General features: G+C 42.0%; 3 protein-coding genes across 6 annotated transcripts in view; 1 reads left to right on the top strand and 2 right to left on the bottom strand.

Moving 5' to 3' along the window:
- mob2a (MOB kinase activator 2a) overlaps positions 1-10,890 on the top strand; it is a 55,271-nt gene extending 44,381 nt beyond the window's left edge. For 3 of the 4 annotated variants that reach the window (XM_085359037.1, XM_085359036.1, XM_085359034.1), the window contains exons 2-5: positions 4,657-4,817; positions 6,138-6,231; positions 9,941-10,065; positions 10,438-10,890. In XM_085359037.1, coding sequence (XP_085215163.1) covers positions 4,657-4,817; positions 6,138-6,231; positions 9,941-10,065; positions 10,438-10,751 — 694 coding nt within the window. In that variant the 3' untranslated portion in view covers positions 10,752-10,890. Of the gene's footprint in view, positions 1-1,003; positions 4,210-4,656; positions 4,818-6,137; positions 6,232-9,940; positions 10,066-10,437 lie in introns of those variants that run through there. The other variant, XM_085359035.1, reaches the window with a different exon arrangement.
- Positions 10,891-12,747: 1,857 nt separating this feature from the next.
- On the bottom strand, positions 12,748-15,148 carry kcnj11 (potassium inwardly rectifying channel subfamily J member 11). The gene has a single exon (XM_085359031.1). The coding sequence runs from the start codon at positions 14,615-14,617 to the stop codon at positions 13,445-13,447; it is 1,173 nt and encodes a 390-aa protein (XP_085215157.1). The 5' UTR covers positions 14,618-15,148; the 3' UTR covers positions 12,748-13,444.
- A 604-nt stretch (positions 15,149-15,752) lies between these two features.
- Positions 15,753-22,404, bottom strand: part of abcc8 (ATP-binding cassette, sub-family C (CFTR/MRP), member 8) — a 58,497-nt gene continuing 51,845 nt past the window's right edge. The window contains exons 32-38 of the mRNA XM_085359032.1: positions 22,230-22,360; positions 21,424-21,502; positions 21,060-21,168; positions 20,250-20,353; positions 18,622-18,755; positions 16,466-16,528; positions 15,753-15,978 (exon numbers count right to left, since the gene is read on the bottom strand). Coding sequence (XP_085215158.1) covers positions 15,841-15,978; positions 16,466-16,528; positions 18,622-18,755; positions 20,250-20,353; positions 21,060-21,168; positions 21,424-21,502; positions 22,230-22,360 — 758 coding nt within the window. The 3' untranslated portion in view covers positions 15,753-15,840. The remainder of the gene's footprint in view (positions 15,979-16,465; positions 16,529-18,621; positions 18,756-20,249; positions 20,354-21,059; positions 21,169-21,423; positions 21,503-22,229; positions 22,361-22,404) is intronic.

The following is a 22,404-nucleotide window of genomic DNA, read 5'->3' as shown; positions in this document are numbered from 1 at the left end:
TATTGTGTTAAATCAATTCAAGATTACACTCACAGGTGGTTAAGTCCCAAACCCTTGTGTTGTTATGATGATGAGGCTCGAATGTGGTGCTCACAGGGGTTCCTTGCATATTTTGGTAGACTGAGAGCCAGTAAATGGGATGTTTGATAGGATAACAAGGAGAAGTTGCTAGAACAGGGCTAGTAGATAGTGTGTGTGTGTGTGTGTGTGTGTGTGTGTGTGTACACATTTACATATGTTTAGGTCCGCACCCTGGCTACAGTCCTCATTTACTCATTTGTGAGGCTGCTTTCACCCCCAGTAAAGCTGTTGATTAAGTGGTGACAGCTGCACTGTTGTAGTTTTTGTTTTCTTGTCCAAAAACTAAAATTGGCAAAATATTAAAACTATACTTAACTCTGAATAAGGCAGTACTGACTTAACAAGGATGAACCTCAGGTTTAGTCGATCCTTAAGTCGGTCTCTTTTGTAAGCTCTGTAATGGCTGCTGTGGTGGAGCTTTGGTGCGCTCAGACTGCTTGCTTTTTTCCCTCTTTGTGGTTTTTCAGGGCAGGGTGCCATTGGGTCTATTTAATTTAAGTCCTGAAATAGATCAGCAGACTTGGAGAAAGCTGCTTATTTAACAAAATAGCAGAGTTCATTCACTCTGTTCTGGCCTTATCATTAAATTTCAGTATTATTCAGAGTTTTATCACACTTTTTTAAACTTGACTAGTATAATAATGGGCTTAGAAATGAGAAATAAATTAGAGATGCACTTCAATATATGACTTGATCCTTAAACTATGACGTGTGTTTAAGGTCTGGGCACATAGTAAGGCTTTATTTGCTGTATGACCTCCAGTGGATGCCAGTGCTGATTTCTGATTTGTTTTTTTGGTTGTTGTTGTTTTTTTTGTTTTACTTTTTACTTTATATTTATATTTTGTTTAATGTGCCAGTGCATTTGATCGCTTTTTTTTTTTTTTTTTTTTTTTTTTATCAGTCAGATCAAAGCTCTTCATATAGAAAGCAGCTGTCTTAAAGAAAATGGTAAAAATTGTCAGTGTCACCCGACCAGATTGCATTAAAGCGTCCATATGCCACTCGCTGGATACCGCTGTTATCCAAAAAGCCAATTCAAGCAACAGTTGTGTAATATTTTGCTCGCCTGGAGCCAAAGGCTCAAGAGGAACATGGGTTTTGTTGAACAGGTTTTCTTTGTTTGTGTTCAGCTCACAGAAAGAACCAGTAAAAACTGAAAATGTTGTCTGTTTGTTTTTCTTTTTCTTTTATTTTAAAGCATTAATGTCAGTGATTTGGTGATATGGAGATGATTAACTATGGAAAGAAGAAGTCGGCATGTTCTGAATACTCCTGAAGCGGTTTAGTCGCCAATTTATGGTGTTAGAGAAACTACTGTAGTTAATTCTCCAAGATGGTGCGGTAATGTAGCCCCATCCGATGGCACGATTAATTGGAACCAGATTCTGGTAATGAGATGTAGGTACGCCAAAAGCAAGTCCAAGAGGTTCCTCCTTTTCTGTTAGATGAGCCTTTTGTAAGAACCAAGCGTATTCAGGATTTATTTGGCCCACAGTCAGAAAATAATCAGCAGTTAACATTTGCACGTCATGTATATGCATGTATCACATGTCTACACAAACAGTCTTTCAGACCAGATAGAACTTGCTTCTTCTACTTTTTCTTTGGTGGGAAAAGGGGGCTACTGCTGTGTGTGTGTGTGTGCGTGTGCGTGCGTGTGTGTGTCTGCGCGCGACACACACAGTGCATTTGCTCTGTACTTTTGGTCTTGTACAAGAGGAAAGGTAGTGAGAGAAGATGGCTTGATGGTGGGGGAGGTGGCATTGCTGGGAAAAGTGAAAGGGTGAGAGTGGATAACGGATGGAGTTGAACAGCTGTCGGGTCAGTTACTCCACAGCTCTGCAGCACTGAACTTTGCCTAACCTGTATAACAGCCCTATTTCCTTTTTGTTTTCATTGCAGATAAACACCAGCAGGTGTTTCTTCCTGCTTCTCGCCATCCACTCGTATATAAATCAGGTTTAAATGTATCTCTCGATTATGAGGCCATATCGTGGACCTGCTTCTGCTGGTGCCAGGCACATGTTCCTTTTCTCCCCCACACTCCTGACTTCTGGATTGCCCTGATCTGCCCCTGATCTGGCGAGGAGAAAGAGGCATCTGATGCCTTTTATGGCAAAAACTTGCCTTGGAGAACATTACCAATCAGAAAGTTGTGTGAAGGGAGGAGTGCTGGCAAAGAGGAAGTTTTCTTTATCCTAAAATAAACTAATGGCTACAGACCATCACCTCCCCTTATCCTCAAATATTCGTAAGAACTGGAGGAGGCAATTGTGTGGGAAAATTATGAAATTACAAAAAGAAAGGCAGGAAATGGCTCAGTGAAACAATGTTTTTAAAAGGATCATTTCACAGGACTTGACCAGTTGTTCTGAAAGGCTTAGCAAAACCTTTGAAACGTTGTGAGAGCTTATGGTATCCAAAGATGAAGCTCTTTTGTCGGGAAAAGCTTTTTCACGTGATAGAACATGTAGCTTACAGCGCAAAACCACACAGACCACATGAATATGTCTGTGCCCTCATGAGAGGGAAGGGAGGTATTTTCTGTTTGTTTTGGCTAGAGGAAGGAAGCAGATGGCGATAAGGAGATATGGGGGGAAAAAACAAGCACTTGAAGGAACTTTAAATGTGAAAAAAAGATTGGCAATTAAAACTGACTCGGTACAGTTCATAGTGTGGGGTAAATTGAAAGCTGGTTGGGCAGGACAATCAAGAGTAAGTCTAGATAGTTGCAGCTTACAGTTGCACTGTACCCACGTCGTAGATTCAAAGTACAGTGCAAATGGTGCTGTGAGGAGAGAAGGATGGGAGGAAAGGACAGAAAGATGCCTTAAGACACATGAGTGGAGCAACTGGTGAAAGTAGCCTGTCATTAATAATTAACCATCAGCGTGTAATCTCCAGTGTCTCTGTGGTTTTACTTTTGTTTTTTCTAAATGATGCCAAAACGAGCTCAGGTACTGCCTGACGGAAACATCCGAATAATTTCCCAACAAACAAGAACCTTTAGCACCTTTGCAACCTTTGGTGTGTGTCTGCGAGTGTGACTATGCAAGTGTGAGTCTTTCAGTGTTTTCAGACGCATCCAGAAGACAGTTTACAGCTAAGCATTTGTCTGACAGATCAATTAGGAGACAGTGAACATGTAAGGAAATGGGGGCGGGGGTGTCTTAAACATTTACAAAGTAAAAAGCTCCAGGGCTCTGTATCTGTCTGTATTATGTTGACATGCCTTTCCTTGTTTGCTGAGGTGGAAAGCTGGGCGATGCTTCCTGGAGAACGGAATTAAACAGTGAAAGGCTTTTGAACACGGAGCTCTGGCCAAGAGGCCTCGTGCTTTACAGTCCAGTCGTGTTTTGAAAGTGTTTATTAGTTCCCTTGGATATCAGCTGGGCCTGTGTTGATCTTCCCTCCTCGCTCCATTCCTTTCTACTTCTGCCTGCTCTCTTTTGCTCTTCTTCCATGAATTTAATACCCTTTTTCATGCAGAAAAACAAGCCAATTAACTTTCCTCCTGTAAACTCCAGTGGGGTGAGCTGTGAACAGGAAGTAAAGGAGAGAAGGCAAGAGCCGAGAACACATTGATGGATCATTGTGTTTGGAGGTTGTGGAGAAACGAGGATGAGGGGAATTTGCAATAAGTTCAAGAAGGCTGGAAATGAAGGTCAGCAGTAGCACAATAAATTTAAGGAGCAAACTGAACCTCCTTTGTCCTTCAGCAAACCAAAACAGCGTAGCACTGGCAAGTAGGAGCGAAATAAAGACGCATGTATAATCGAGAAGAATAATAGTCTTTACAGGGTGTGGAAAGGCTTGAATGGAATAGCAGATTAAGCTGGTTATTATTAGTCCTAACTTTTAAAATTGTGAAAAAGGAAGATGGGTGGACAGTTGATTGCGCAAAGTCTGCTGCTTGTTAAGATTTTCAACCTTTAACCCAGGAAGGCAGTGCCTTCACTGAGCAGGAGCTGAGGGAAGAAAGGGCTCAGCCCTGGGAACTCTGGCAGAGTGCAATATCACATTGCAGCGCTAAAACTAACAGTGGAAGTACAAGGAGCTGGAGATGGCTGCCTTTATAGAAGCTATTCTACAAACATTCGGTATTGAGCCAGAGTTGGAGGATAGGTACAGTAACAAAGGGCTCTTTTGTTTGGTCTCTTTAGGCTGCTGTTAATCAAACGATGGAAGAGTCACAGAACGTTTGTGTTTCGTAACTGATATTTTTGCAATCTGTTATGCATTGGATGCATACCAGTTATTTTATGCTGACTTCCCTGTTTATCAGTGGAATTTTACTGAAGTACTAACTTGGGCTGTTTTGTTTCTATATTTACTGTTGGCTTATCATTTGACCAGCTCATCTTGAAAGGCTGGTTGTAGAATATATGTGGGGGTTTTTCAGCAGCCTGAGCAACTTTCATTCTTTACAGACTCAAACTAAACTGTAGTTTTACAGCTGGCATAAATCTCAGGCACTAGTAAATTTCTTCTCCCGCTTCACTTTATCTTGTATTTGCCTTATCGGCACCCTTATCATTTTATTAATCTGCCCTGTTGTCTTCTATATTCCAGGAAGTCCAAAACGAAGCCAAATGGAAAGAAGCCACCAGCAGAAGAGAAGAAACAGTACTTGGAACCAGAGTTCACGAAAGTCCGCGTGGTGGACTTCGACCTTAAGGAGTTGGTGGTGCTGCCCAGAGAGATAGATCTCAACGAATGGCTAGCCAGCAACAGTGAGTGCCTTTGACTGTGGTAGTCGTGACAAATTTGAACAATAGAGTTGGACACTTGTAGATGCTCGGCATTTAAAAGACATTTAGTGAGGTTCGCACTCATTGATCGAGCTTGGTGTTTGCACCCACTTGTAATGTTTTCTCGGGGGCTTGGAATTGCTTTCCACATCTATATGCGCTTGTCACTCACCTGGATATAACAAGTAGGACAAGGGAGCTAAGCCTTTAACATGATCCAGGCCTGGCACAGTTTAGAGACTGTTCCCGGTGCAACACTACACGCCACCATTTACAGCCACTCTCAGTGCAGCGTGTCAGCCTTTACCAGAATGTATATTTGCCATTATGAGCGTCGCTTCTGGAGTTTATTCAGCTTTCTATGACCTGGCAGCTGGATCAGTCTCAGACTTTCTTTTTGACTTTGCTTTGGTTACATATCCAAACCACTACGGTGCGTGCAGGGGGGTGGGGTGCAATTCTTCTTTCCTTTTTATTTTAGCTAATAAAACACTGTTGCATAACAACAGATGTGATTTCACATGCCGATAAGTTTTTCACCTAACCCTTTCTTGTAACCAAATAAATAATGATGTCATTTATATTAAATATTTTCCAAATTCAGGCTTCTATGTTGCGCAGGGGGGAAAATGTGTGGGAACTAGTGGGATGGTAGTTTAATCCTAATAGGAATAGCAAGGGATCTACTTCTTTCCTTTGTAAAAATCGGTTGACATTTTGCCTTATTTAGCGTATTTATGTCTCCTGTTGTTGGAGATGATTACATTGGGAGTCCCTCTAGTAGTTCAAAGCTTTAAAAAAACACAGTCACAGAAGACGTATTACTTAAGGAGTCTCACACTACAAGTAAGATGGACGGGTTTTCCTACAACTAACATGCCTTGCAAGCATGTTGACAGTTGAATAGTTTACTTGAGCCCCTATAGACCCCAGCTTTGCTTTGTTACACTGTTGTGCAAGCGTATAAGGCTGTGCAGGAGTTCTACCTTGCAGCAAAAATACCTGTCTGTTTTAGGTGAATGCTTGTCAAAGCCTCCCTCCCATTCTTTGTATGAATCAGAAACAAAAACATCTTTTGAAGGATGTGATAATTGGAATTAGTGTGTGCGCATGTGACTCTGACTTCCCACTAAGCATTGCGTATACAATTTTAGGTGTGTCCTCACGAGCCAAAGAAGAATGTGACAATAACATATCTTCTTACGGTCATTCACCCACTGGCATGCCTGTGCATTAGTGTTGTTATAATTCCTGTGTTGTGGATGACCAACAGTCTTGTGCTCTCTCATCTCTTTCCCACAGCAACAACATTCTTCAATCTTATCAACCTTCAGTACAGCACTATCTCAGAGTTCTGCACTGGGGAGATCTGTCAAGCCATGACGGCCTGCAACACGTAAGTTATCGCCCACACTTCTGGTTTATTCATCACTCACCTGGAGAGCCCTTATTGGTTTATTCATCAGAAATCTGGTGTCCTATTGGATAATTCATTAAGCAACGTTTCTCTGGTCAGCAAGGGCGAACTCACAACCCCGAGGAGGTGCTCGGTCTTCTAACTACCCACACAGTATAGAAATGTGCGTATTTTAAAGCTTTCAAGGAGATCTGTTCAGCTCATCTGAAGCTTCGTATTATTTTGTGAATTTATTAGCATGATTGGCAGTTCAAAAATGATCCTTATTTTACACTAGTCCTTCATCCAGGTTCTCAGGTCTGGGAAGGGGGCCTTTAAGGCCACTCACCTATTAAGTCAACTTTTTTCTGATTGGCTGCCCCTCACAAACAGAAGGTTAGTGCTTAGATGTTGCACCCAAGGCATGGCCTTTTTAAGCACTAGTTTTCCTCTTTTCATTATTATCACTGGCTTGCACAGACGAAAACCTGATGTAGTCTGGCAAATGTAGAGTCCACATGCTAATAACTGTAGCCTGGGCCAGGTTCAACTTCAATGCCTTGCAGTCCAGCCTGTGATTTTTGCTGCTGTCTGAACCCTGCTAATATTATTACACTCACATCACACACACATTTCCTTGATTCTCTGATCAAAGTGTCACCAGGATGTCTGCCTTTAATCTCTTGCCATTTGTTAGCAATCGGTTCCAGTCCAGGGGCTGAAATGTGTATCGCTCTGAAGTCACCACACAGGATATTTTTTGAAACTTGTCACGTTTTTAGACCCATACCTTTTGTACTAAACTGGTTTATCACTACTATGTGCAGTAAATTAGGCATATTTTACATTAGTTTGTTTAGGATAATCCTGACAGAGGTGTATCCATCTCATGTTAACACAAGGGGATTATGACTAACTCTTAAGTATTTATTGAACTTGCTTCCCCTGTTGAGGTTTGGTGCAGTCTTTTTATGAGGCCTTGACTCTTAAAAAGAGGCCTTCTTTTCCCCTGTGTCTGCTGAAGGCTCGAAAAACTAGATTAGCCACACTTTGAAAAACCGCAAAAATCACTAAACGCCTCTTAACACATTGTAAGTAATGCAATCACTCAAGCCGAATTCTGAGACATCGACAAACAACCTGGTGTTTGACAGTAATCACGAGTTCAGCTGTCAGACAATGAAGTTTTCCACTGTTGTCACCTTGAGCTACTGCTTCTAACCCACACCCTGACAAATAAGACAAACATGCTTCACCTGCGGTATTTGAACGGAGGAGGCGTTGGAGCAGATTAACAGGTTTTTGTTTGTGAGTTAATGTCTTGAATATTAAAGACGCAGAGTTGGAGTGAAAATGAAAATAGTCTGAACTCCAAATGTAAGCCCAGCATTTAGGATTGTACCTTTCTCCGCTGCCTGGTACCCAGCACCCCGCCTTTTCCTGCCTATGCAGGACCTGGCACGCGCCGCCCTCTGTGGTTAAAACTGACTGAGGCCCAGTCACAGCAGCAGCGTCAGTGCCCCTGCCCAAGGGCAGAGCTGAGCACTATTTTTGGAAGAAAATGTTTCCATGAGCTCTGAAGGCACCAGAACCATTTGGTAACTATTTAGACCCATTTTGTGTAGGTGGGTGGATAGAAGTGCTCACTGTGTTCACTATACATTGAGTTCTTATAGATGTTTCCAGTTTAGATTCTGTTTCTGAAAATACACCCACTTCTTCAGCATTGTTATAAAAACGTACGTCATTAGGAAAGAATAAAAAAAACATCCAGTCACTTAGCTCGAAGCTAAACATTCACTGCACAGTCAGTTTTTGTGTAAGTCAGTATTTAAAAGCAAAATAAAGTGAGGAAGGAAATTAAGAAATACAATTGAATCAAAATCTGCAGTAGACAGAAAGTTGAAAAAGGCATAAAGCCATGTTTTATAAAGTATCCTCAATTAGATTTACTTAATTTAATCTTGTTTTGTGATCAGATTTCTTCTTACATCTCTACAGGCGCTCGTTGTACACACTCGAACAATTTGAACGATTTGATTTTTTTTTATTTTTTTTTTATAACTTCTTTTTCTTCTTAACTATAAACCGAGGACACTATAAAAGAGACAAACTAAAGGTTAAGCAAAAGCATATTAAATTTGAAAAGCTGTCTGTGCCCCGTTCATGAAGTCTGACTAAGTCACTGTGTTATCTTTACCATGTCTGCTTGTCTCTGTGTATTTAGCAGCACAGGTATATTTGTAGTTTAGCCCGTCTCCCACATGCACACAGTATTAGACTGTCTGTCTGTTAGTGTATTGTAAGTGTCATGTCCTGCTGTTGTGGTCAGTAGTTGCCTCCTGGAGGATCAGCTATGTGGACACTTTACATTCCTCAGGTTTTGTTATGTCTGCCCTGCTGCCTCCCACAGCCGCACTGCAGACCGCTACACCTGCACTCACATTTTATCTGCTTATTCACTGGCCTCTCCAACTCAGAGATCATCTCTCGTCCCTGTGGTTATTTTGCCATTTCTGTCTCAACATCTCGTCTCCTGACAGCCCTCGAAAAGCCTCCCGTGGCTCATTCATCTATCTCTAAGGTGCCTGCTGACCTCCCGTTTGACCTTTTGTTAACCATGTTTCCAAGCCAGCCGCTTACAATTCAGTTATCTGGGTCAGCCCCCACGGAAATGTTTGCCCAGCAGCAGGACTGACGGGGGATCAGTGTCAGCAAGAGGCAATGTGGCCTGATCAGGAAATTAAAACTCAGAGTCACAGGATCCGCTGTAGCCAAAAAATGTAAACATAATATCTGGGTTGTGCATAAGATTGACGTATCACTTTCAGTCATACAGTGATACTCTGATTAGAGGGCTGGGTTTTTCCTCGATGAGGAAACAAAGCAGGTGATTTTTCATGAGCTAATTGTCACTTGTGTTATTTTATCTTCCTGCTTGCTCGTTTCTGTTCTACCGCATTCAATTCAAAATCCTGCTGCTTACCTTCCGAATTATTAACAATATAGCGCCAAGCTACCTCATTGAGCTACTTAGATCATACACCCCTACTAGAGCATTAAGATCATCTTCCCAGTCACTCTTGGTACTGCCGAGATCTCGGCTGAAGACTAGAGGTGACCGCGCGTTTGCCTTGGCTGCACCCGATTTATGGAATAACCTCCCCATCGCTATACGCGGTTAAAAACCCACTTATTTAGCCTCGCCTTTTCTACCAGTTAACGCTTGCTTGATAGTTAGCTTAACGCTTATTCTTATCTTCGGCTTATTCTTAATTACTTTTAATTCATTATTAATTTTTTCTGACTGTTTTATCCTCTACACTTAGCCTTCTTTTATGCTTTTATATGCAATTCTTTTGCCTTCGTGTGTTTTAATGCCATTCAACCTGCTAGCACGTTTTGGTACCTTGCCATAGCCCTCATCCTTCCCTGTTACTTCTTGCATGTTAAGCACTTTGGTACACCACTGGTTTTTAAATGTGCTATATAAATAAGGTTTGTTGTTGTTGTTCTAGCAAACACTTTTGTCTGAGCTAATTTTGCTGCTGCTACATGAGCCACACACATTCTTTCAGCAGCATTCATTATGATTATTAAAGCTCTGATCACTGCTGTGTAATCACATCCTGTTCTCCATTCATGTCTTACTTAATGTTGTTGTAATAACAGGGATTGTGACGTTTCCTCTGTGTTACTCTCTTTCTAGAATATACTACTGGTATGACGAGAAGGGGAAGAAGACGAAGTGCACTGCTCCACAATATGTAGACTTTGTAATGAGTCTTTGTCAGAAACTGGTCACAGATGAGGAAATCTTTCCTACAAAATATGGTGAGTGCGGGCCAGAGCAGCTCTCAAGTGTTAAAGCACTTTACTTCCCCCTGCTGGTGCAGATGTGGAAGTGTAGGGTACCATAAATCAGCAGCAGTCCATTGAGTAACAGCAGGAAGAAATTGTAGATTGCAATCAAAAGGCTTTGTGAGTCTTGGGATTTTTTACTTTATTATCTAAGCAATGAATATTATCAGCACTTTTTAAATAACTCACACTAAATGCAAACCTACAGCAGTGCTGCATCTTTAGTTTTGCATTCACACCAAGTTATAATATTTTATTCAGGGACTGGCAACACGAGCCAGTTCATAATACTGCCAAAAGCTCAGTCATTTAGTTATTATTGTTTTTGTCTTTTTCTCGTTTCAGGCAAAGAGTTCCCCAACTCCTTTGAGTCCTTGGTAAAGAAGATCTGCCGGTACCTGTTCCACGTGCTGGCTCACCTCTACTGGGCGCACTTTAAAGAGACGGTAGCTCTGGAACTGCAGGGCCACTTGAACACTCTGTATGCACATTTCATCGTTTTCGTAAGGGAATTCAACCTGGTCGACCCCAAGGAGACCTGTATCATGGACGACCTGTCCGAAATCCTCTGCGCCCCTGCCCCGCTGCCAGCACTAACCCCGGCCCCCTCCGCCACAGCACCCTCCCCTTCTTCACAAAACCACGTGACGGAGAGATGAGCGGGGGGGGCGGTGGTGAAACGGCAGCCGCGGGGGTGTTAGAAGATCAGATGGAGAAGGACAGACAGCCAGGCCCTGGTGCAAGCAGGACTTAAGAGACCTTCCACTACCCTTATATTTCGCTACAACTCCAACCAGCCGGAAGAAAAGGGGGGGAGGGGGGATTTTTCAAGGGGGAGGGTTGGGGTGGTGGGTAGGGGAGGAGTTTGTCACGCCAGCAGGAATTGGCGTGAGCGTTCCTCCAAGGGACAAATTCCTCCCACCTTCTCTGCAATTTAAACTAGGAACAAAAAGTATGTGTTTTATTTTTTTTTGGTTTTTATTTTCTTTTATTTTTTGTTGACTTTTTATTTTTGGTTTGAGAGGGAGGTGCAGTGTGTTTGTCAGCACTTCACCTCCCTCTATCCTCTGCCTAACATACAGTACAGGAAGGGGGGCTCTGCTTTGCTTCGACCTACTATTGTACAGTGTTGTTGATGTGTGGAGAAGAGGCGTCTCTGCTGACTTGTGGGCTTGTCCTTCCCCCCTTCGACAGTGGGAGGCGGCCGACAGGCGCACGGCCACTACCCTGGCCAGTAGGGAGCCATGTTACTGCCTGACAGGGGCGATACTAGCCAATCACTGTTTTGGGTTGTTTATGTGGGGGATGATTAAAGCGCTTCCTACTCAGGACCTGAGAGAATACGTCACTGCTGCCAGAGAGACTCTACTCATTTTCATTCTCTATCCCTTGTTCACCAGACTGCTCAGACAGATGTCGATTGTGTTTAACTACAATATAGTCAAATAATCACCAGGGGAACCCCTTAACAAAAATATCCCAGAGCTTACCTTTAGAGGGCAGCAAAGATGTGGAAGATGCCACAGAAACGGGGAGACGGAGAAGAGAATATAAAGATTGTATGAGAGATATTTAATCCTATCAGAGAATCGAGACTTTGAGACAGATTGGTGCCTGCATAAGGTGAATCAGAGCTGTTTGCTGGTGTCTCACACAGCAGCAGCCCCTTAACCCACCAACACCATCTCCACCCACTCACTCCAGCAGCACAGAAGGACAAAGACATATGGTAATGTCTGCAGGCGCAGAGAGGGGGAGAGAGGGATGGAGTGAGAGGTGAGGGCAATGGTGTGATGCTGCTCTGCTGTTTAAACCAGTAATTCCAGTGCAAAATAAAAATTATTTTATTTTTACCAGTCCCTTTAAATTTGCTTTTTATATATATATCAGAGGAAAAATTACTTTGGAAATGATAACAGTATCATTACACATGTATAGAAAATGCACAGTCTGCTTGGACTTTACTGTACAAAGAATCACAAGCGGGTTCTGTCAGAAATAGCCTCTGTATGGAGGAGGATTCAATTTATAATTCTCCTTTTTTATTTATTTTAACTTTTTTTGCAGGGTTCCTCAGTTCTGGCTCTTGTTTTTATGTATTTTAATTATTAACTAAGTTAAAAGCAATTTAATATTTTAAGCTCTGCGGATTATAATCTAATAAAAGAGAGAAATGCCAGCTGTCTCTGTGTCTTTTGTTTGTTTTTGTTTTTTGTGGAAATTGAAGAAGCAGCCTGATGTGAGCATTTTAATGGGAACTCCACCAACTTCACACTGGAATTTTTGTTTCCACCTCACTCCTAAGATAAAATACTACTCAGCATGTGTTGACCCTTTTGTAATGGTGATCAAAGGTTCTTTAGTATGACCAGAAGCTTGTTAGAATGAATGGAAGATGGGAGGCAGGCAAAAGATATCTTTTTTTGGAGAGTGAAGAACTCAGTTTTCTTCTGTTTGGCCTCTGTGGAGACCTCGAGGGCAGTCTGGCTGCCTGTCTGTTTAGGGAGAAAATGCCAAAACCTTTGGTTCCTTATCTGGAGAGACTTTGTGGAAGGATACATGTGAAACTTGAAAAGAGCTAACTGGAGGGAAGTCATACTTGAGTATAGCACAATCTCATCCACGATAAATATATTTTATACTTTACATTTCGCCTTTTTTCTGCAAGTGGAAAATGCGATCTCATAAAATGTAAATGATTCTTTTGACTGTACTGTGGGAACTGTAAGGTTAGTTTGATCCAGCCTGTAGAGTTGGGTTTGGGTATGACTGCTTCTTCAGCCCTGATCTTTGACTGTTTGTATTTTAATCTTTGTCAGAGTAGCTGGCAGCTATGTAGCCATCGACAAGAGTAATGAGAAACTGTAGTGCAGATTTTTTTTTAGTGCTACAGCCTACTGTGCTATAACTTATGCTGTGTAAAATCAGGGGATATACTAATGAGTTCTTCCGCATGTTGAGAACGCCTTGCTTAATTGTGGGAGTGCCTCATTGTTCTAATTTCATTTCCGTCTTGTGACCCATTCACAACACCATTTCTAGCAGCGTTCTTTTATTTATTTAGGACACATGCAGTCACTTTTTTCTTTAAATAAAAGGCAAGCTGATTCACTCTTGATACAACAGTCACTTCTAATTATCAGTGCATTCTATCTCATTTTCACGCTGACCCTGAGTATAAAAGCATGTTGTGCGCACGGGCTGCATACGGCTGCAGAGAATATGCTGATTGTTGATTACAGGTAATCCCTGTCATATGTTATAAAATAAATATGATTATCTGAATCTATAACCACCAATCTTAGACTGTTAACACTCATACAAAATGCTCGCAGACATGATTTTCACACTCTTAATCGTGAGCTTTCATGGTCTCCAGCCTGGACCTTCGAGCCACCGCGGAGCCCCGACGTCTTCTTACTGACGCCCGCAAGGTGACGCCCTCGGTCAGTTTAAACCGAGCGATGCCACCTGCCTCATCCAGTTTCTTAGCGCTGCAGCAAGGTGTTGGGACCTTCATAGTGTTGCCAAACTTGGAGTAGTCCACTGCGTACATGCCGTCATCTTCGGACACTGTAGGCACAAAGCGCTGTCCCCACAGGATCTCCTCAGACACGTAGGACGTCCTGGCCTGGGTGGTGATACCGGTGGTCTCCACTACCCCCTCCAACACAACGATCACCTCTATGTCTTGGTGTAACAGATCAGAGGCTGAAAGCTCGTAAAGGGGGCTGTGCTTGTCAATTATGTGACAGATGATGAGGGGAGATACCAGGAAGATGCCATTGGTACCCACTGGGTTATCCATGTGTATGTCGAGTTGGTCTAGTGGCACCACCTCTCCCTCCTCCGTGGTGGTTCTCTTGACAACCTGCATTCGCACGGTGGCGCTGATGATCATGCTTTTCCTCAGATCCCCGATGCGAACCATAAAGCAGAGCTTGTTGTTTCGGACAGAGATAACAGCGTGTTTGCTGAAAATGAGCGTCTCCGCGCGCCTGTTGGCCTGAGCGGTTTTCATGAAGATGCAGCCAAGCATGATGGCGTTGATTACCAACCCGACGATGTTTTGCACGATCAGAATGATGATAGCGGAGACGCATTCCTCCGTGATCATCCGGCCCCCGAAGCCGATGGTCACTTGGACCTCTATAGAGAACAGAAACGCGGAGGAGAAGGAGTGAATATCCGTTACGCACGGGATAAAGTCGTCTCCGCTCTGGTCCAAGTCGCCGTGCGCAAACGCAACGAGCCACCAGATCATTCCAAAAAGGAGCCAGCTGCACAGAAACGACATGGTGAAAATGATGAGCGTGTGAAGCCATTTTAAATCCACGAGCGTGGTAAACACATCCTGCAAGAATCGGCCCTGTTCTCGGATGTTGGTATGCGCCACATTGCATGTGCCGTTCTTGGAGACGAACCGAGCTTTCCCCGCTTTCGCCTTGAACTTGGGCTGCAGAACATCCTCGGCCAAACGTGTAAGCAAGTAATCTTCAGGAATGAGTCCTTTCCTGGACAACATAGCGCTCCCATGCTACGTACCCACAGCCGTTTCGCTTTGAAGGTGCTGCCTGCTTGTGCTTGGATGAAAAAAAATGAATTCTCCTCTCTCCCGGTGACTTCTCTTACCAGCCGGTACTCACCGGTGCGGTGTCAGCTTTTCGGCAGCTGTCAGGTGCACGAAGGGAGAGCCTTGTAGTGCCCTGTTTTCTGGAGGTATGTGTGCTCCTCACGTTGCCTCCAGATCAGGCGCCTCGCAAACCGCCAAATCCCATGAGAAGATTCTTCTAACAGCTCCGCAGCTGACGCCGTCACTCACGAAATGGAGCGACCATGCGTAGTTGTGGCACACCGCTTTGTTCCCATTGTGATCTCCATCTACCGCTGCGTTGGTATGCACTCACCGCGGCCCTGTGCGTAAAGGAAATCGAGTGAGATGTAAAATGTTCCTTCTATCGCCGCGTAATGGGCCTCTGAGCTGAGTTTTATCACATTTGGAAGAGGAGGCAGGGTCATGAGGCGCAGTTGGCTCTTTGCTGATCTCGCTACTTCGCTATAGCTTGGTAACGTGAGAAGGAGAGGCAGTCCCTCCCTCCACTACCACCATTACCACCAGAGTGGTGCCCTTCCTTTCATTTTCAATGAGAATGCAGGAGAGACCATTACGCATTAAGAACTGTTCAGCCGTGTAGCTGCTATGCCACAGGCAGCTTATTATCCGATCATATAATGGTCAGAGTTTTTGTAACTTAAACAACATTAGGCACTAGCAGGCAGTGGGCTGGTCAACCACAGAAACCAGATCTTGTCTGTTTTGTTTTTCATCTCCGAGCCCATCCCAGCTTTATAAATTTCTATTGTCAGATTGTCAGTGTTCACTCCATTAAGTGCAGCCTCAATCCCACTAGAAGCACATGAAGAATGTTTATAGCATGCTTTGTTTCTGGCAGTGTGCATTTATTTGTCTGTTTAGCTCCAGGTCATTTTAAACTTACAATCCCATGATGACTAATCAGTTTCAAACAGCAAGTTTAACAAATGCCCAAAACACACTTTTAGTCTCACTGCACAAATAACTCTGGACACACACTTTAAGGATAAGTTATGTTTTATTAACAAAGCATTAACATTCTTATGTACAAATATAATACAACATGATTAAAAAATAAAAGGAATATATTCCATGGGATCAATTGCACTTTGAATGTCTTCCTTTAATGCTTCCACACTCTTCCTCCTCTTGTGCTACTTGTCCGCTTGCACAAAGGAGGCGAAGACACTGTCCTCCTTGTCCAGCAGAGCCTGCGGTCTGTCGTACTCAAGGATGATCCCCCGCTTCATCACGATCACCAGGTCGGCATTGAGAATGGTGTGGACGCGATGCTGCGCGACAGAGCAGAAGAAAGTAATTACTGCAGTGAGCAGTCCAGCCAATGCTAGATCACTCGGACGGTTTAGAAACAAAGCTGCGATAGAAAAAGCTGTATGCGCATCTTTATATTGGCTGGTAAATTAAGTGTGTGGTTGCATCCACTGTAAATACCAGAGTTCATCAGGTTTCTGGCTGTTTGGCTTTTGTTCTTAAATATTTCATGAGAAATATTAAAAGTGAGCACCACACATTTTATCATACTTTTTTTTTAACCTCTGTTATTTCTCTATAATGTAATTGCAATAACAAAGAATAAGACCAGAAACATGCCTTGATTTCCTCTTTCAATAACTAGCACTGTATTTGTAGCTTTTCAAGGTTAAAATGCCGGCAAAGCTATTGTTTAAAGCGTCAGCAGTGCAGTGCAAAGGTCAGCAGTCCTTGTGATAATGCCAAAGCTGTATGCATTACTGTAAATGGCAAGGGGGATATACTCACTGCTATGATAACTACTGTTCGATCAGCAAAAGCAGTCATCACCACTTTCTGCAGGATGTTCTCCTGTGGAGATGGAGGCAGGGAGGTTAGTTTAAGCAAACATGCTTTTATCTTCACTGGGATTCAGAGTTTGTGTAAAAACAAAAGGTGCTTTCGATAGTTAACATCATCATTCGTGTTGTTTAAAAAAAAAAAATCACATTTTCACCCTTATTGTTCAAACTAGAGATGGCACGATACCACTTTTTTATGTCCGATACCGATACCGATATCATAAATTTGGATATCTGCCGATACCGATATGAATCCGATATAGTGTTTTTTAATCAACAAAACTGTTTTTTAAAATATCTTGCTGCATTTTGCAAGTCTGCAAGTTCATACTCAAGTTTAAAACAACAACTACACTAAAGCTATTCTGTTATACCTGTATACAAAAAAAATATTTCATAGTTCAGCAATACTGATCAATCTAATAAACTTAAACCTACACCATCCTCCCTATTCTGGTATTTTAAAGAGTACTTAGCGTAAATATTAAGCAACCTAACTAATAGGGTTCCAACTCCCAGCAACAACAAAAATAAATAAATAAAAAATAGGGAACCACCCCTCACGCGCCACCTCATGATGCTTAATCGATGTAATCAACCTTAATTTGATGCAGTGTGAAAAAAAATGCACAGAAATCAATTATTTTTCAAGAAATATTAAATAGATTCAACATCTTTCTTCAACAAAATTGCAGACTGCACAGATGGTACCTTCCCAAAGTAAAAAGTACTATAGCTTACTAGGGTATATATATTAGACTTAATAGTCACTATATACAGTAATTGACTTCTATTCATTTTACATCAAATTAAAACTTTGGGTGTCAGATAATTATTTATTAAAAGCTCGACATTTTAAATGAGAATAAGAAAGAAAATAAATAAATTCTAACAACAGCTGATCAAGCTTAAACGTTCTGCTGTTGTTCAGCCGCTGGTTTCCTCTTTCTGGTGCAAAGTGGGCCAAAAACAAACAAGAGACACGGACTCGCGACAGAAAAGCCGATCAGCTGATCATTTAAGCAGTTTCACGATTGAAGTAGCAGCAGGAGAGCGAGAGGCAGTCGCTTGTTAAGCTTAACGTGGGAATGCTTTACAAACATTCAGAGATGGACTTACACACTTGCTTTACTTCTCTCGGGGATAACTTTGTCGGAGATGAAATGCCAGGTTGCTAGCGAAGCTCCAAATGCTATCCAGACCACCGACAGGTCCGGCATGCCACAGCCGCTCTATCACGTGATGCATACGTTCTGAGGTGAGTTACGGCGTGTTGCAAGTTTTGCGAGGTGCTTTCGTGATATTTAATGGATCGGATTACATTTTTTATTTTTCTCCGATATCCGATCCAGTAATTTAGGTCAGTATCGGACCGATACCGATACGTAATATCGGATCGGTCCATCTCTAGTTCAAACCATCATCTCTTGTTCATTGTCTCGTCCCTTCTTACAGGCTCAATCGTGTTTCCTTGAGGGCAGTGCTGCTGCCTTATTGTAAGCTGGAACTGGCGCTCTTTGTGGCCAATCGTATAAAAGAGAGGCTTTTAAGTACGGAGCAACCATTTCCTGAAATTCCCCTCAGGCTCTCGGTGTGCTCAGTATTTTCCTTCTATTTCAGATTTTCTCTTGGCACTTCATGCATGTTTTCTCCTACACTTTTTCTCCTTGCATGCAAAAAGCATCAGTTAAAGGTTTACTCATGTACACTACATGTTACACATGTAGTGTAAAGCGCTTTGGGGTCCTTAGGGACTAAGTAAAGCGCTATACAAATACAGGTCATTTACCATTTACTCCCAAAACTGCTGAGATTTTTTTTTCTCATTCTGTACCTCTTGTAATATTACTCTACAAAAGAACAAAGTGTTAATCTTTTACCTTTGCACATCTATTCACAAATCATTCAGTCTGTCAGCTTTTCCTTCATTTTCTTTGTTGCCATGCCCACAGATGAAAATTACCACATGCACTTTGTGTCACCCCTGCTCTTCTCGTGTCCTTCACCTCCCCTTTCTCTGATTTTCTCATTTCTTTTCTCTCTCTTCACACCTGCTCTCCACTCTCTGCCTTAAAGATGCTCTTTGTTTAATTACACACTCACCGTTGCCATGTCTATGGATGCTGTGGCTTCGTCCATGATAAGGATACTGCTTTTCCTGACGAAGGCTCTGGCCAGACAGAACAGCTGTCTCTGACCCTGACTGAAGTTTTCTCCTCCTTCTGTCACTATGGCATCTGAAAACACAAACATACACTTCAATATGTTTCAATCATTTCCAGAATTTAGAAGCAATTTTTATTGTTGTTTTTTGCGACACATGACACTACAGAGGAACTACGTAGTTCAGTTATTTTCTTAAGTAAGAGTGTAAAGAGTAAGAGGGTAAAGTTAATTAGCCTTTAGGTTTTGGATTGCAGATCAATAGGATATTGATTTCCCATTTTCTCCTCAGTGTTATAAATGATGAAGGTTAAGTCATAAAAATGCTTGAAGAACCAAAGAGCTCTCTAGTGATTTAACCTAACACAGAATAAAAAAATCTACCATTAGGTAAATAATTAATGACTTAATTCGCTGAATGTTGAGATTTTCTTTTTGTTTGTAACGTCATGTAAGTTTGACGTTTATATACAGAAAGAAGAAACAACGAGAGGATCCGGCGCTCGGTTTATTCAACAGTAGGATGCGTGTCACTCTTCAAACAGAGGCTTCCAACAGGAATCAAACTAGTTACAAGGTGAATGTAAAGGGTTAGAAATAATGGGAGGGGTGAGCTGCATTATGCAGTGAAGTCACACTGAGAGGCATTGTTTGGTGTTTTGCATTAAATATGATTAATAAGGTTATTTTTTAATTCCTCAAACTACAGTTGCCATTATGAACATATAAAGGCAGTAACAAGGACTCAGGTTGGTTCACCACACAGCATAAATCTATAGCACACTGTATTGTTGCTTAAACCAAATCAAAGGACGAACTTAATTAGCCATCAGCTCCAGCCTCAGGGATCAATATCTTACTGAACATCTGGTTCCAGCAGACATAAACTAAAGCTGCAAGCAGCTTAGCTTGAACCTGTCACATCCTGACACACACACACACACACACACACACACATTCGTCAGTGTCACACAAGACTAAAATTGATAATGTGAGATGAGCAGCAGGCTTATTTCACAAGAGAAGCGTTTCTTTTGTTGTTGTTGTGATGAATTCCAGAGGACGGCAGAGACGTAAGGAATCGAGTGATAAACTGGAAGTGCTCACGCGCCAGTGTTAATGTCCACACAAAGACGGCCCCGTGCAACATCATCGCTTCAAGCATTCATCATTTATGCACGTTGGATTTTCTGACTTGACTTTCAGATAATATTTGATCTGGCCGCGAGTCGTCCTGCTGGCGGCAACTGTCTAGTGTCCTGTGTCAAAACCACGAGCAGAAGACTGTGCAGGACGGAGCAGCAGCACATAAAACAGCCACTGCAGCGAGTTAAAAATGAATGCTCATGTCATCTGATACAGCGGCTCGATCTTTGTATGGGGACACTCGAGCAGCTGGTAGATGTGACGCTGACAGAGTGCATGTAACTTCTGAGAAAGAATTAATTTTTCTGTTTAATGTTCAGATCCGGGTGAGCACACTTTACTTTCTGTGTGTCTTTTAAAATAAACAGTTTGCAAATGCGATATAGTTGACACACACATATGAACAAACACAGATGTCTCACCCAAGCCTCCTGGAAGTGATTTAACAACAAGTTTCAGCTGAGCTATCTCCAGCGCTTCCCACAGCATCTCATCGGTTGCTTTCATCTCTGGGTCCAGGTTGAACCTACAAACCCGCAAAAACAAGCTACATTTAGTGCTGCAACTTTCAGTTACTTCATGATTAAGGCATTTTTTTGAATGACAAATATTTGGATGATCTGTAAAATGTCATAAAACAGTGAGAAATATCCTTCCTAATATCCCAAGTCACCAATAATCCATGTTTGTATTTCACAAGACATAATAAATATTATATTTTGAGGGTCTGAAATCAGTATTTTTGCTTTAAAAAAGTCATTTTTATTCGTGGTCTGTACATTTAAGCTTTAATATAATCCTCACCTCCGAGCTGTCACTGGGGCCATTTTCATTATGATCTATGTGAAGCAGCGTCTCTGATGACTGTGTAATGAATATTCCAGTAAATGGACTAAAGCGTATGAGCTGGTCAACTCGAGCGACACACCCTTCTGTCGTCACTAAACTGAGTTCATACATGTAAAGGGACAAACACTGAAATATACTTTTACATCACTGGATAAAACTACAGTCTGAGACCATCGTGCAGCTTGTTTTTTCTCTGGGATGACATTGCTTTTACGGTCAGTGCTGCTGGAGTCTAAAAATAAACCTCTTCACTGCAGTTTTCAGAGGACACTGCTCTTATCCACAGCTCACCTCCTGTTTTGAAGACTCTCTACCCCCCCGTTTACTATAATGCAGAATCACTGATTCACTAGTCTTCTTTTTGACAGAGAAGTGTACTGTACCGGATGGTGCCACTGAACAGGATAGGGTCTTGGAGGATGATGGACAGCCGAGATCTGAGAGTCTGCAGAGGCAGCTTGGAGATGTCGATGTTATCAATCACAATCCTTCCTGTGTGACAGAAGTTTACAAAAACACCCCGATTTCACCAATTAAGACACTTTTCCTCTTTTTTTCTACTATTTCAATTATTATTTTATCCCCTGTGGAGACACGAATCCCATTTGGATTATGTCAGGAAGGGCATCTGGTGTAAAAATCAAACGTGCAGATCTACGTGTGAATAAGCAAACAGCCAAAAGTAGATGTATATTTTATCCTGTTAACTTTTTTTTGTGCTGGTGTGAAGCCGAAGTGATATTTTACCCTCAAACATGTCCACCATGCGGAAGAAGGCCAAGGAGAAAGAGGATTTACCGCTGCCGGTCCTGCCACAGATCCCCACCTGGGAAAAAAAGCAAAAACAGTCATCATAATTATCACCATTAATCTATCCATCCATTCTCTTAGCAGCTTACTGGTGTAGGAGGCATGTGGCTAGAGTCTATCTTAGCTGTTAAGGCAGGATAAAGCAAGAGCAGGCTACTCCCTGAACATGTCAAAGTCCATTAAAAGGCTCACCAGTGCTCAGTAAACTAAAATGTGTATTTTCTGTATTATCTCTTTTCACAAGTAGAAGACTTAAATTGGTAAAATAAAAATAAAAATCACAAAAAATAAAGTATTGAGTGAATACATTAATATTTCATTAAATGCATCCAAAGTGGCATTAAAAATAAATGCAGACATTATTTCATTTATATTTAAATGTGATTTATTTATTTGACCTTGTATCATTTCTCCTGTTAATTAGCTGTCCGGTTTATTTAAATCTTAGTATGTATTTCTGCTGTGAGTCTGACGCTGATCAAAAACAGTCCATAACACAGTTTGAATGACAGCTTCCTTATCTGACGGGGCACACGTGCAAACACCAACAGTAAAATAATAACATAAAAAACAGAAATACAAAAAGTTTGAGGGAAAATAACACCAGATTAAATGGAAATATGCAAAAATTGCGTCATTTAGCTGTTATGCAACTATATGACCTATATTTGTTTTTTCTCCAAATAGTTTTCATTTAATCTGTTATGCTCCTCCACATTCAAACACAGGTTTCTGTCCTGTACCTTCTGACCAGGGCTGATATGTGCGTTGACATTTTTGAGCACAGGCTTCAGCGTGGCGTCATAACGAACGCTCAGATTCTGTATCTTGATCTCTCCCTGTCGGGGCCAGCCGTCAGGAACCTGAGACACAGCTGAGACACACAAGAAAAACATCACGACTTTCAATTTGATCTTT

The sequence above is a fragment of the Diplotaxodon limnothrissa genome, linkage group LG7, assembly GCF_057381915.1.
Source record: "Diplotaxodon limnothrissa isolate DT_005_m linkage group LG7, D_limnothrissa_male_GT1.1, whole genome shotgun sequence".
NCBI lineage: Eukaryota > Metazoa > Chordata > Actinopteri > Cichliformes > Cichlidae > Diplotaxodon > Diplotaxodon limnothrissa.
This window is presented reverse-complemented; position numbering and strand designations above follow the sequence as displayed.